Genomic DNA, 12,917 nt, shown 5'->3' with positions numbered 1-12,917 from the left:
ACAGGTGCGCGTAGGTGATCCCCAATTAGTGAACAGGGGCCCATTTGATCATGGAGCAATAAACCAAGTTTATTGCTCCATGATTGATAAAACCTGTAAGCCCAAGAACTTGCTAAGCACACACAAGTCTAACTTTGCATAATTAGGTTACCAGCCCTATATAATTACTTTGCGTTAGTTTGTTGTTTAGCAAAGAAAATTGTCAAGATTTATTTCTGCTTCATTCGATTTTGGGAGCAAATCTGTTAGGGGGAAACACTTATTTTTCTGGGACAAATACTTTGATTGGTTTTTAAGAGGCTGAAAGACTTGAAAATTGAAATACATATTATTTTAGTTTAAAAAAAAAATATTAAAAAAACATTATTATTGGTTGCTATGGGAATTTATTTGATGATGTACAACCGGGAAAAATTAAGGAATAAAAGAGCGCCACCATTTCAATCTGGAATAGTCCTTCCTCTGCTCCTCGCAGAAATGCTGAACTGTTTTGCTCCCCCCCCCCCAAAAAAAAAGCAGTCAATCTGACAGCTGCGACCTCCCCACCCTGTTGAGACTTTTCCTTTCCTGCATAACATTAAACATGCGGATGATTCATTTACCTTGACAATACATGACATGAAAACAAAACAAAAGGTTTCAAAATAAATCGCTTTTTTTGTTAACCATGAAAACTGAACAGCGCCCTCAAATCTTATTTTGCGGATCTATTACAGTCTGGTGTCAAATGCTAAACCCTGAAATGGTGTAAAATGGATAGGAGGCACACAAGGTGCCAAACCATATACACACATGAATAAAATAGATCGAAGTCTCTTCCGGGCTGCGTTTTTTGTCCGTTTTTTAGTCCGTTTATTTCCTTCTGTTAGTGTCATGTTGAAGTTAGGAGTCTTTGGTGGCTTAGCTGCCGTGCTCAGAGGCTATTTTGCCTTTGAATGGCACACGGTCGGTGCTGCAGTAGCGGTGGCATACTTGGCGACTGGAGGGTGGAGGTTCGCTAAGGTTATTGTACGGACACTCCCACGTGATTTGCGGTAAGGTCCTGGGACTGGGTAAGGGGTGGTGGTCGTGGGGGCGTTGTACTTTTTGACATTTTGGTTACTGTGCTGTGGCCCGTGGGTCTACGGCCGGCCACGGCCCGGGGGACTGTTTTACGGCCCGGGCGGGTAGGGTTATTAAGAGATTTACTAGCACACCACATGACCATGAACTTGTTGAATGAACATTGAATTAAAGTTGAATTGGGAAAACTCTCTGGATAGATAACTTTCCGTATGGATGGCGCCACCACTTTTTCACTCATTTTTACAAAAAGGGATATCTCATTATTGAGGTAAATTAGATACTATATTATTTCATATCGAATGAAAAAGTGGTGGCGCCATACGGAAATTTTCCTTCAGTATTTCTAGTTTCATATAATAAAAGTATCAAATGAGAAATTGGTGGCAGTATACGGACACTTTTCCCATGAGTTGAACCAGTCGTTTAATTAGTTAAGTGCAAATTCTGCAACCAATGCAACAATCTCTATTGTTTATTGTCAAAATTGTGCAATGTTCGGTGTCAAAAAGTATAATTATTAATATAAATATTATTTTTTGGGTGGAGGAGGGGATGGGGCTGAACTTTTCCTCCTGTTTTTGAGCTGAAATACAATTACAATATGTGAAAGCCTAAGCCTCTCCATACGTAACCCTCTCTTACAACACAAGAATAAATTCCTGGAATTGGACTGTTTTAGTTCACAATAACATAACACCTATACAAAAGTAGATCCAGTATCTGGGCGCTACGCGGCGCTATACGATCTTATTCTTTGGTCAGGCGGGCACCAAAAGAAGACTCACAATAACACCTATTGACCCCTTGCACCTGCGTCACAGCGGCGACTGATGCCACGCTTTCCATGTTGGTGGGCAGTTAGGTTTACGACTTACGTGTATTAACGCCTCGTCGCCTAAAAACGTGCACTTCACTGCATAACACACAGCATACTCTATGCATAGAGTTATATATGAAAATGCACAGTGAAATTGCCCACCAGTATGGCGCATTCAAGATTTTTCTGATGATGACGTCAGGTGAAATGGGTCAATACAAAAGAAGATCCAGTAACTGGCTGGCGCCACGAGAAGACTCGGGATGTGATGGATGGTCCAGCAGAACTTGTATCAACAAATTATTTTTTTTTAGCACAAAATAATAAAGACCTTGAGTCCCCTTGAGTACAATTTCAAGCCTGGTGTTGCATCTTAAAGATATGGTGAGGCCCAGTAGGCGATTTTGAAGGCGATGTTCTTGGTCTAATACAAAAGGGTAATTTTTTTATATATTGTTGAACAGTCATCTGAATTTCTCCGTTCTGTTTTGATTATATTATACAGAGGACTAATTGCACTCGTCCGTCTTAGGTTGACTCTTATGAAACGTCAGCGTAATCGAGAACTGGTCCATAATGTATTTGAAGCCCGCGCTAAACGACACCCAAACAAAATCGCCTTTCGGTTTGAAGACCAGAGCTGGACCTTCAACGATGTCAACAACTTCGCCAATGCCATCGCTAATTATTTCTTCGAGAAGGGTCTACAAAAGGGAGATACGGTCGCTATATTCATGGAGAGTCGGCCAGAGTTTGCCTGTTACTGGCTGGGCTTGTCTAAGATAGGCGTTATCGGGGCGTTGATTAACTTCAATCTGCGTGCGGAAAGTTTAGAGCATTGTATCAATGTTGCTGGACCCAAGGCTGTGATTTATGGAGCTGAGCTTACAGACGGTAAGAGACTAAAAGGCAGTGGACACTATTGGTAATTACTCAAAATAATTATTGGTATAAAACCTTTCTTGATGACGAGTAATGGGGAGAGGTTGATGGTATAAAACATTGTGAGAAACGGCTCCCTCTGAAGTGCCATAGTTTTCGAGAAAGAAGTAATTTTCCACGAATTTGATTTCGAGACCTCAAGTTTAGAACTTGAGGTCTCGAAATCAACCATCTAAACGCACACAACTTCGTGTTGCAAGGGTTATTTTTCTTTCATTATTATCTCGCAAGTTCGATGACCGATTGAGCTCAAATTTTCACAGGTTTGTTATTTTATGCATATGTTGAGATACACCAACTGTGAAGACTAGTGAAGACTAGACAATTACCAATAGTGTCCACTGCCTTTAAACAACATTGTTTCAAGTCAGAAGAATGAATAGTCGAGTAAAACCCAAATAAGTTAAACCACAACTATAATTCCTGAGGGGATGAAACAAAGCACGCGTTATTTGTATGTTTTTTTTAGGCATTGCGTGGTCAGGTATCAATTTGGTTTGGGGTGAAAGCTGATTAAATTTGCTGTGTAGATGATGTTTTTTTGAGAGTGTTTCTTGCAATTCAATCTACTGCCGCAAAGTAGATTTTCAGAATTCTCAGACATCTTAGTTCTAAAAAGAACTGTCCTGCAAGGGTGGAAGGTAGGAAATTGGCTTGGGTTACTATTTTTGCTAAGTGGATCAATTGGACTTCTCATTATTAACCTTACTTCCACATAGTGAGTTCTAAATTGGTCTCAATGTTTCAACTGGCCTGCTCGAGTCATTGTCAGTCAAATGATTTTGGATCCAAGTTAATCCGATGGCAGTTGATTCAAATTCTGCTCAAGTAAATTTGTCTTTGTTCAAACCCAAAATTAAAAAAAGGAGCGTCGATTGAAAAATGAGGTTGTTAAATCTATATTGCTTTCTTAAATAACAGAAAAAGGTAAAATTAGAATTTTAAGTTATTAGCAAAATTGCAATGTGTCAAGTTATTTACTTTTTATTTGCTGTTGCAGCAATCAGAGACATCAGGCCCAAGATAGGTCGCGATGTAGCGTTCTACAGTACGGGAGGATACCAAGATGCTGGATTCGCTGCTGTCAACCTTGACCCCGAATTAAAGAAAACATCAACTCTTCCTGCCCCTGTCATACTCGGCCGCAAGTTTACAGGTATGAACTTGTGTTTTTGTTATGATGGAGCCACAATTCATAAGATGAATTATTATTACTTTTTAAGCATGTTGACAGATAGTAAAAGCCTGAAGGCCACTTCAAGGTGTGGACTACAATCAACTATTTTTGCAGGGGCAACTGCCACCTACTCCTGGGGCTTAAACAGGGTTACCCCCTTTACAGTCCATACGAATGTAGGCTTGGCTATCGTCCATCTGAAGCGTGGCCGGTAGAGCATAAAACACTACCTCCCCAACTTTACGAAGCAATCATGGTTAAGTGTCCTGCTTAAGATCACAAGTGTCATGACTGGGACTCAAACCCACACTCTGCTGATCAAACACAAGAGCTTGAATCCAGTGCTCTTATCCGCTATGCCATGACGGCCACAATGAAAAGAAAAGATCGAACACTGTATAAACAGGTTGACATTATTAATGAGAGCGTCAAGATGCAACAGTGTCATTGTTAAAAGGGGAATTATATTGGCTTCTTATTTTTTACAGATAAGCTTTTCTATATCTACACTTCTGGAACAACAGGCCTACCTAAAGCAGCAATCATCACTCAAATCAGGTAAGGTGTATCCTGTTTCAACGACGCCGTTGTTGCTGCTGCTGCTGTTGATGTAGATGTTGCTGCTGTTGTTGTTGTTGCTGCTGCTGCTGTTGCTGCTTTTGCTGTTGCTCCTGTTGTTGATGATGTTGTTTTATGTTGTCGTTGCCAACGCTGCTGCTGCTGCTGCTGCTGCTGCTGCTGCTGCTGCTGTTGTTGCTGCTGCTGTTGCTTTTGCTGTTGCTGCTTTTGCTTTTGCTCCCGGTTGTTGATGATGTTGATGTTGTCGTTGCCAACGCTGCTGTTGCTACTGCTGCTGCTGCTGCTGCTGCTGCTGTTGTTGCTGCTGCTGTTGTTGATTTTGCTGTTGTTGGCTTTGCTGTTGCTGCTTTTGCTGTTGCTGCTTTTGCTGTTGCTGCTGCTGCTGTTGTTGTTGTTGATGATGTTCAGGCCTGATACTTCATGGGGGCAACAAAGGTGATTGCCTCCGTGTCCCCCGGTCATTGCCTTGGTGCCCTTGAATGTTACAGTACAAATTTGCAATTTCATCATAGGGTGCCCTTTACCAAGAAGAAAATGCCTTGGTGCCCTTGCCCTTCCAAAAACGAAGCATACAGCCCTGGATGTTGTTAATGTTGTTGTTGATGTTGTTGTTGCCGTCGCCGCTATTACTGCTGCTGCTGCTGCTGCTGTTGATGTAGATGTTGCTGCTGTTGCTGCTGCTGCTGTTGTTGCTTTTGCTGTTGCTGCTTTTGCTGTTGCTGTTGTTGTTCATGTTGATGATGTTGTTGCTGTCGCCGCTGTTACTGCTGCTGCTGCTGTTGTTGCTGCTGCTGCTGTTGCTGCTTTTATTGTTGTTCAATTGTTAAAAGAATTTGACTAACTTTGACTTTTCCCTGGTTTTCTTTTGTATTGTATTAGGTTCATGTACATGGGATACGGTATCCGATATGGCTTCCACTGTAGATTCGACGACGTGATTTACAACACGCTTCCACTGTACCATTCCGCCGGAGGGATCGTTGGGATGGCTCAGGTCATCCTCAACGGATCCACCATGGCCATCAGGAAGAAGTTCTCCGCTAGCAGATTTTGGGATGACTGTATCAAGTACGAAGCAACGGTAAGGTCATTTATGTCTAGTTTCTTGACTCTTATGTAACATTAATTATACATTTATGGCTATTGGCACCAGCCTGGGCCCAAGTTCATAGAGCTGCTTAAGCACAAAAAGTAGCTAAGCTACTCTTAGGAAGTGTCGTGGCCGAGCGGAAAAGAGCATCAAACTCGAGCTCTGCCGTACCTGATCAGCAGAGTGTGGGTTCGAGTCCCAGTTGTGACACTTGTATCCTTAAGCAAGACACTTAACCCTGTGGCTTCGTCCTTTGGAAGCTCTAGGTCTCATTTGTTAATATAAAAACTATCAACTTAAGTAAAAGACCCTAGTACACACTTATTGCAAAGAGAAGGGGTTCTTTTGAAAGAACTAAAACGAGATTGTGCATCACTAGGAACACTGTTTCTATTTGCACAATTTCTTTTGACTGCGTTATCAAGGGCACTGATCTATGAAATGTACATTCTGAAAAGTTTCTTCCTTTTGTATCAATGTATGATCCATTAAAATTTCTATCAATGCAGCTTTTTTGACTGTTGGCTAGTTTACGTTTAGTCTCTCTTATTTCCCCATGTAGATTGTGCAATATATCGGTGAGATATGCCGTTATGTCCTCGCTCAACCAGCTAAGCCAGTGGATACCCAACATAAAGTCAGAATGGCTATCGGTAACGGATTCAGACCCCAGATCTGGGAGGAGTTCCAGTCTCGCTACAACATCAAAGAGGTCAGTCAGTATGGGAGAATTAAAGATAATAGTTGTGGCTTCTTGTATAGCGCTCAAATCTGTCCCTCAGTGATGCTCAAGACGCTTGAACATTCAGTATTTTCCTGCAAGATATGTGGGACTACATGTTAAGTATGAGACCTACTCCTTTTTACATAGCACCATGGGATGGTTTACCAAGCTCTGTGGCGCATTATGCTGCCAATCAAACCAAGAACATCGGGGAGAACCCCTTCTCTTTACAATAAGTGGCTGTCGCTGTTTTTTTGTGGTTGATGTTACACAACACACAGGACCAACAGCTTTACGTCCCATCCGAAGGATGAAGCAACTGTTACTGTCATGCCTAATGACACAAGTGTAACGACTGGGACTCGAACCAACACTCTGCTGATCAAAAACACCAGAGTTTGAATTCGGTGCTCTTAACCGCTCACCCAGGACACTTCTGATTCTTCATAATAATAACTAATAATTACACACAGGTAGCCGAGTTTTATGGAGCAACGGAAGGCAACAGTAACATCGTGAATATAGACGGCAAGGTTGGAGCTGTCGGGTTCATCTCTCTGCTGGTCCCATCCGCTCTGCCGATCGTTCTACTCAAAGTGGATGAAGGCACTGGTGATTTAATTCGTGGACCCGATGGACTTTGCATCAAGTGTAAACCAGGTAGGTCTGTCATCCAAGCTGATGTAACTCAAGCCTGGAGTTACACATAGGCCCTGGCCTCTGTTGCCCCTGGTCTTGGCCTTGGTGCCCCTGTAAAAGTTTCCCATAGACTTCAAGACTTTCCAATCCAGCAGGCTAAAAAGCCAAGTCAATAATTTGCAGCAGTTGAAATGTGCTCAACTCCTGCGTAACATTCGCTGCGAAAACAGCCAAATTGGCTTCGCATTTGCAGGAAGTATGAACCTGTCTTTACTAACTATTCAACTGTGCCCCAGCGCCTTGGAGCAAACTTTTGAATTTGGCGCTCTATAAATGACTTTTGATTTATTGATTGATTGCTCTTTGCCAATATGGCCTTTCCCTCTCAGATGTTTTCCTCAGTGCTGTCATAATGGTGCCAAGCGCTTCAACCACTACAGGGACTACTTTGACATTTACCTGTCAAATATTTTGAAGTTCACATGCCAGGTCTTGGACTTTATGGATCTTTTCCATCTCCTCTGAAACTACCCTTAAGGGCCGGTCCCACTGCAGCGATAACGAGAACGATAACGATCACGACGCAAAGAGAACGCGCTCTATTGGTTTGAATTGTTCCACGCAGAATATGCACACGCTCATTCAACCAATAGAATGCGTTCTCTTGGCGTCGTTATCGTTATCGTTCTCATTATCGCAGCAGTGGGACCGGGCCTTTACATCTCCCGGCACAGCTATGTCAATGAGATGACACATCTGTTTTGCCTTATCTAAGACTACAACATCTGAATGTTAAAGTCCCAGAGAATCTTGACCTGGTCGGTCTCTGCAACTTTCTACGGAACATGTTCGTACCATTTTGAAGTCACTTGGACACCGCATTTCTTACACAGATCCCAGTGAATCACCTTGGCCAACTTGTCATGTCGTCCTTTGTACTCTGTCTTTGCTATCCTACTACACTCGCCGACAATATGAATAATATTGGTATTATTATTTATACTATTATTGTTATTTTTAACAGGTGAAACCGGCCATTTGATCGGCAAGATCAAGGCAGGAGATCCTATTGCTGGCTTCGATGGCTACGTCAACAGACAAGCAACAAGCAAGAAGATCGCTTACGACGTCTCCAGAAAAGGAGACCAGGCTTTCCTCTCAGGTGAATAACAAATTCTTTAGCTCATCACTAGCAGGGTTTACCTGTGCTTAGGTTTTTAAAGGTATTGGGCACTATTGGTAATTACTCAAAATAATTGTTAGCATAAAAACTTGGGAACGAGCATTGGAGAGCTGTTGATAGTATAAAACATTGTGAGAAATGGATCTCTCTGAAGTAACGTAGTTTTTGAGAAAGAAGTAATTTCTGACTAAAATATTTGAATTGAATTAGAGACCTCAAGCCGAAATCACGAAACCAAGCATCTGACAGCACACAACTTTAGTGCGACAAGGGTGTTTTTTCTTCCATTATTCTATCGCAACTTCGACGACCAATTGAGTTCAAATTTTCACAGGTTTGTTATTTTATGGGTATGTTGAGATACACCAAGTGAGAAGACTGGTCTTTGACAATTACCAAAGGTGTCCAGTGCCTTTAACATGAATATTACTGTTTACCGGTACGGCCTTTTACAAGTGTACAGTGTGCTGAGATAATTGTATGAAGTGCACTTTTTAATTCTTGGGAAAAACTCAACAAAGAGACAGTGAATCAGATGATGTACAGTAGCAGTTAATTCTAAACGTTTCAAACCAATTCACTTATTGTTTCTCCAGGTGACATCTTGCAGATGGATGAAGACGGATATTTGTTCTTTAAGGACCGTTCTGGGGATACTTTCCGTTGGCGTGGCGAGAATGTCTCAACGTCGGAAGTCGAGGGTATCATTCAGAAACACATCCAGCTGAACGATGCAGTGGTGTATGGTGTTGAAGTACCAGGTACAGTGAAATAACTTAAGTCTGTGCCCACCAGGGCCCAATTTCATAGAGCTGCTAAGCAGAAAAATTTGCTAAGCATGAAATGTTTGCCTTCATAAAAACAGGTTTTCAAACCAAATTTCCATGTTGTTTTTAGGATAAGCCAATAACAGCTGAATACCAGTAACGGGCAATATCCATCAAATGGAAATTTTGTTGGTAATCCTGTTTTTATCAAGGAAGAAATTTCATGCTAAGCAAATTTTAGTGCTTAGGGAGGTCTATGAAATTGGGCCCAGGTTGCCCCTCATTGTTCTCCCTTAACAGTGGTCCGCTGACAGTTGACCTTCGGAGTAGTCGAGGGGCGCGGCTGGCGAAAAGACCAGCTTCATACTTTATTAAATAACTACAAAATGTGGGGATCAATTCCTCAGATTTTCGTTTAACTATCCTTAAACATCACTCATTCATGTACTGTAGTGATTTCTTGGTGGGTAAACTCAGAGGTAGACAAACAGTGTTGTTATACCTCTGTACAAATTGTGAAGTTTGATTGGTCGAGAACCAATCACGTGCCGTGCAACAAATACGCATGTTACATGGCTCGACGGGCCGGGTAACATGAAAATTGATGTACATGATGTACACCGGTGTACATCACCTTCATCGTTCCCAGCGTTGGTCGATTTCCAGCGCTGTGTAAGAAACAACCGCGGGTACGAGGGAAGTGTTTCTTGTTCGTCTGCTTATTAAACAATGAATATTCCGTCGTAATAATGTTTGAAGATGACAACAGAACTTCGAGAAGAGGAATAATAATGTTACAAAGGTATAACAAAACAATTGTTGCACGCTGTGACTGGGGTCCATGGTGTTTTGTACACCCTCGAGGGGGTGTACAAAACACCATGGACCCCGTCATAGCGTGAAACAATTGTATATTGGATGGCAGATTAGTCTATATGGACCTATTATAATGTGCAAAAAAAAAAAACCTACTTCATAAAAACTTAAATCCTTTGATTTTGAACACATGTAATCTTCACATGTGTAAACTTTCAGAATGCTTCAGTCTTTAGTGTGTGGATCCAGGGAACATCGTTTCATCTGTTCAGACAATTAGAACAAGAAGCGTGCCGCCTAAACACAGTTCTTTACCCGTAATATGATCTGCCTTCCGATCGTGCCCAATGGGTCCAGCATGTACATTTTTCGTGGGGGACCCTGTCAGAATTTTGACTTGTAAATATTTAACAGCTACCTGAGCGGGATGTTTTCAACGAAAATGGTATTTTAACTTGTTTATAATGCACCTGGTAACCATTTTAATGTAATTTTGATATTTGTACACTTCTGAATTTTTCGTGATTATCGACTAAAAAATCAGGCCCCAACCTAAAGGGTTTGAAGAACTAAAAACACTTCTGCCGTTGAGAGCACGCGTCAAAGGACAATGCTGCTGACGTCATCTCTGGGAGCTTGCTTTGTTATGCCTCCACGCTGCAACAAATCGGCTTTACAAATTGGAGCTCCCAGAGATGACGTTTTGAGAGTGATTACGTAACGGGGCTTTTCGCAAATCTCTCAGAAAAGCGCTGGATAAGGGCATTCAAAATGATTGTTTTTTTTACACAATTGAAATCTTGTTATAGTCATATGACTCGATTTCCCTATTCTTTGAAAACATTTTAAGTGAATTTCAGCAAATTTTACGACTTGAAATTTTCGTTCAAGCAGGTCTTTAACTGTTTCCATTTCTCTCCTAGGACTTGAAGGAAGGGCTGGTATGGTGGCCATTGTTGACTCGAACGGAACTCTTAATCTTGCGGCATTGAACGAGAGTCTCAAGAAATCTCTGCCAGCGTACGCTCGGCCGATCTTCATCCGTATCATGCAAGAACTAGATACGACAGGTGAATATAAAACACCTCCAAAAAGGGAAGATGTATATTTGGTTTGTGGTAACACCATAGGTTTTGAAAGTTTGCATGGTGGAAATACGAAATAAAAAGGTTTGTCATAACACCATGTAATGACTATCTCTAAATGAGTTGGGGTGGTTCTGAAAAGAACCGTTGGCTTCAACTCGCCGAATTTGAACCAACGGTTTTTTTCAGAACCACCCCAACTCATTTAGAGATAGTCATTACATGGTGTTACCGAAGACCTGTCCATATCATATAATTATCCGCTTTGCTGTGTCGATTATGTTCTTTTGAGAACTTGTCTTGCTTTTCCATTTTAACTTCACTGCCACGGATTGGTCTTTAAGAACTTACTCCACGGAAGTCCTCTCGATCCACTTAGCTTAAGTTGCAGTGCCGGCAGATTTTTAAGTAGTAGTTTATAAGCAGGATAGGGCCCAATTTCATAGAGCTGCTAAGCACAAAATCTTGCTTAGCATGAAATCCCATCCGAGTAACATGCCTGTTATATTTTTTTCACTGGACTCGGGAAAGTACTGAGTATACATGTACAGTGCTAACACACATCGGTGTATTGGTAAAAAAAACAAAGTTAATATGAAATTTCTTGATAAAAATGGTACTACCAACTAAATTTTCATTTGTTGCATTTTGCTTGTTGCTGGTATTCCGCTGTTGTGTGCCTGTCTTGAAAAGCATGTGGAAAGTTGGTTTATAATCCTGTTTTTATCATGGAAGAAATTTCATGCTAAGCAAATGTTTGTGCTTAGCAGCTCTATGAAATTGGACCCTGGTTGTTTCAGAACCGAGAAGTCTCTCTAGTTCGGAAAGGTTACTCTGCTGCAGTGTAATATATAGCAAGACAAGTTTTCAAGAGAACATAACCTATATAGCAAAGTAGATACACACATGGTGTTACTGCAAACCGAATATACATTGATACCTCACCATGCAGTGCCCCCCCCCCTCCAAAAACAAAAACAAGAAAGAAGATGTTTCCAGAAGTATTGAGTAATCAAAATATTGATTTCAGATCAAGAACTTCAATCTTAATATGAAAAAGGATATTATAATATTATCCGTCACTCCCTCCAGGTAAGGTGTGTGAAAAGATTTTAAACTCAATTGCTTTATTCTAAATAAACAGTTAATAAACATGTTTTAAATCTTCTTGTTTAAAGGTACCTTCAAGTTGAAAAAAGTTGAACTTCGCAAAGAGAGTTTCAACCCCAAGTTGGTCAAAGGTGACAAGTTGTTCTTCATGAACGGCAAGGAGTTTGTTCCACTCACAGAAAGTGTCTTCAGCGACATCGTAGCCGGGAAAATTAGGATATAGAAAGGTCATCTGAGGTCGTTGCTGCAAAGGTCAAGTTATGCAGGTCAAACATTCAACATCATAGCTGGGAGGTTTAGGATATTGGAAAGGACCAAAGAGTTAAATATAAGAACTAGAGGGCGCACTGGTGATGCTTCTTGCACAAATGTGACGGGACCGCAACTTACAAAATGGCCGCACAAACACACGCTTTGCGATGCCTGTTTTGTCAACTTAGAAAATGGCCGCCTGCGCGCATGCCACGTGGTGTATATAGGCCAGTGCACCCTCTTGTTCTTATATATAACTCTATTGAAAGGACATAAGTATCGTGGTCATTTCCTGAGTGTTGTCGCCTAATGATGGATTTCCTCCAAAATGAGTGGTTTCTGTTGCTGTCGTTTTGTATTTTTCTAGTGTGATTGCATTCCAAATATTGTATTCATTCAAGTGTGGAATTTAGGAATGTAAAATGCTTTTGGCTGACAATGTATCAGATCTGGAACTGAAACAAGCTACAAATTATTACAATAGTTTAAAGGGATTATCAGCAACAAATGTTACACAAATGTTTGCAAAAGTCTTTTTTAAATAGGCGGGAGGGGATACTGCCTCAAAATCTTTACAAATGACTTTGTGGAATTTTGCAAAAATGAAACCAGTTTAGAGGCTGTTTATTTACAAATGTGTGGAATGTGGAATTTAAACAAGAGTACATCAT

At 41.1% G+C, this 12,917-nt stretch overlaps 1 protein-coding gene across 1 annotated transcript; it reads left to right on the top strand.

Moving 5' to 3' along the window:
• The first annotated feature begins 761 nt into the window (after positions 1-761).
• Positions 762-12,395, top strand: LOC117303524 (long-chain fatty acid transport protein 4-like). The gene is made up of 11 exons (XM_033787749.1): positions 762-1,034; positions 2,388-2,776; positions 3,825-3,980; positions 4,490-4,559; positions 5,460-5,661; positions 6,233-6,382; positions 6,868-7,054; positions 8,058-8,195; positions 8,813-8,977; positions 10,723-10,869; positions 12,063-12,395. Exons 1-11 carry the CDS (start codon positions 793-795, stop codon positions 12,215-12,217), a joined length of 2,001 nt encoding a protein of 666 aa, XP_033643640.1. The 5' UTR covers positions 762-792; the 3' UTR covers positions 12,218-12,395.
• The last annotated feature ends 522 nt before the right edge of the window (positions 12,396-12,917 follow it).

Source organism: Asterias rubens, chromosome 19, assembly GCF_902459465.1.
Source record: "Asterias rubens chromosome 19, eAstRub1.3, whole genome shotgun sequence".
In the NCBI taxonomy this organism is placed as follows: domain Eukaryota; kingdom Metazoa; phylum Echinodermata; class Asteroidea; order Forcipulatida; family Asteriidae; genus Asterias; species Asterias rubens.
This window is presented reverse-complemented; position numbering and strand designations above follow the sequence as displayed.

Excerpts from the sequence above, each read along its gene's own strand:
- LOC117303524 (XM_033787749.1), top strand. The coding sequence starts at position 793 with ATGAATAAAATAGATCGAAGTCTCTTCCGGGCTGCGTTTTTTGTCCGT. Across the intron at positions 1,035-2,387 it reads ACACTCCCACGTGATTTGCG|AGGACTAATTGCACTCGTCC; the intron begins GTAAGGTCCTGG and ends TATATTATACAG. Across the intron at positions 5,662-6,232 it reads GTATCAAGTACGAAGCAACG|ATTGTGCAATATATCGGTGA; the intron begins GTAAGGTCATTT and ends TTCCCCATGTAG.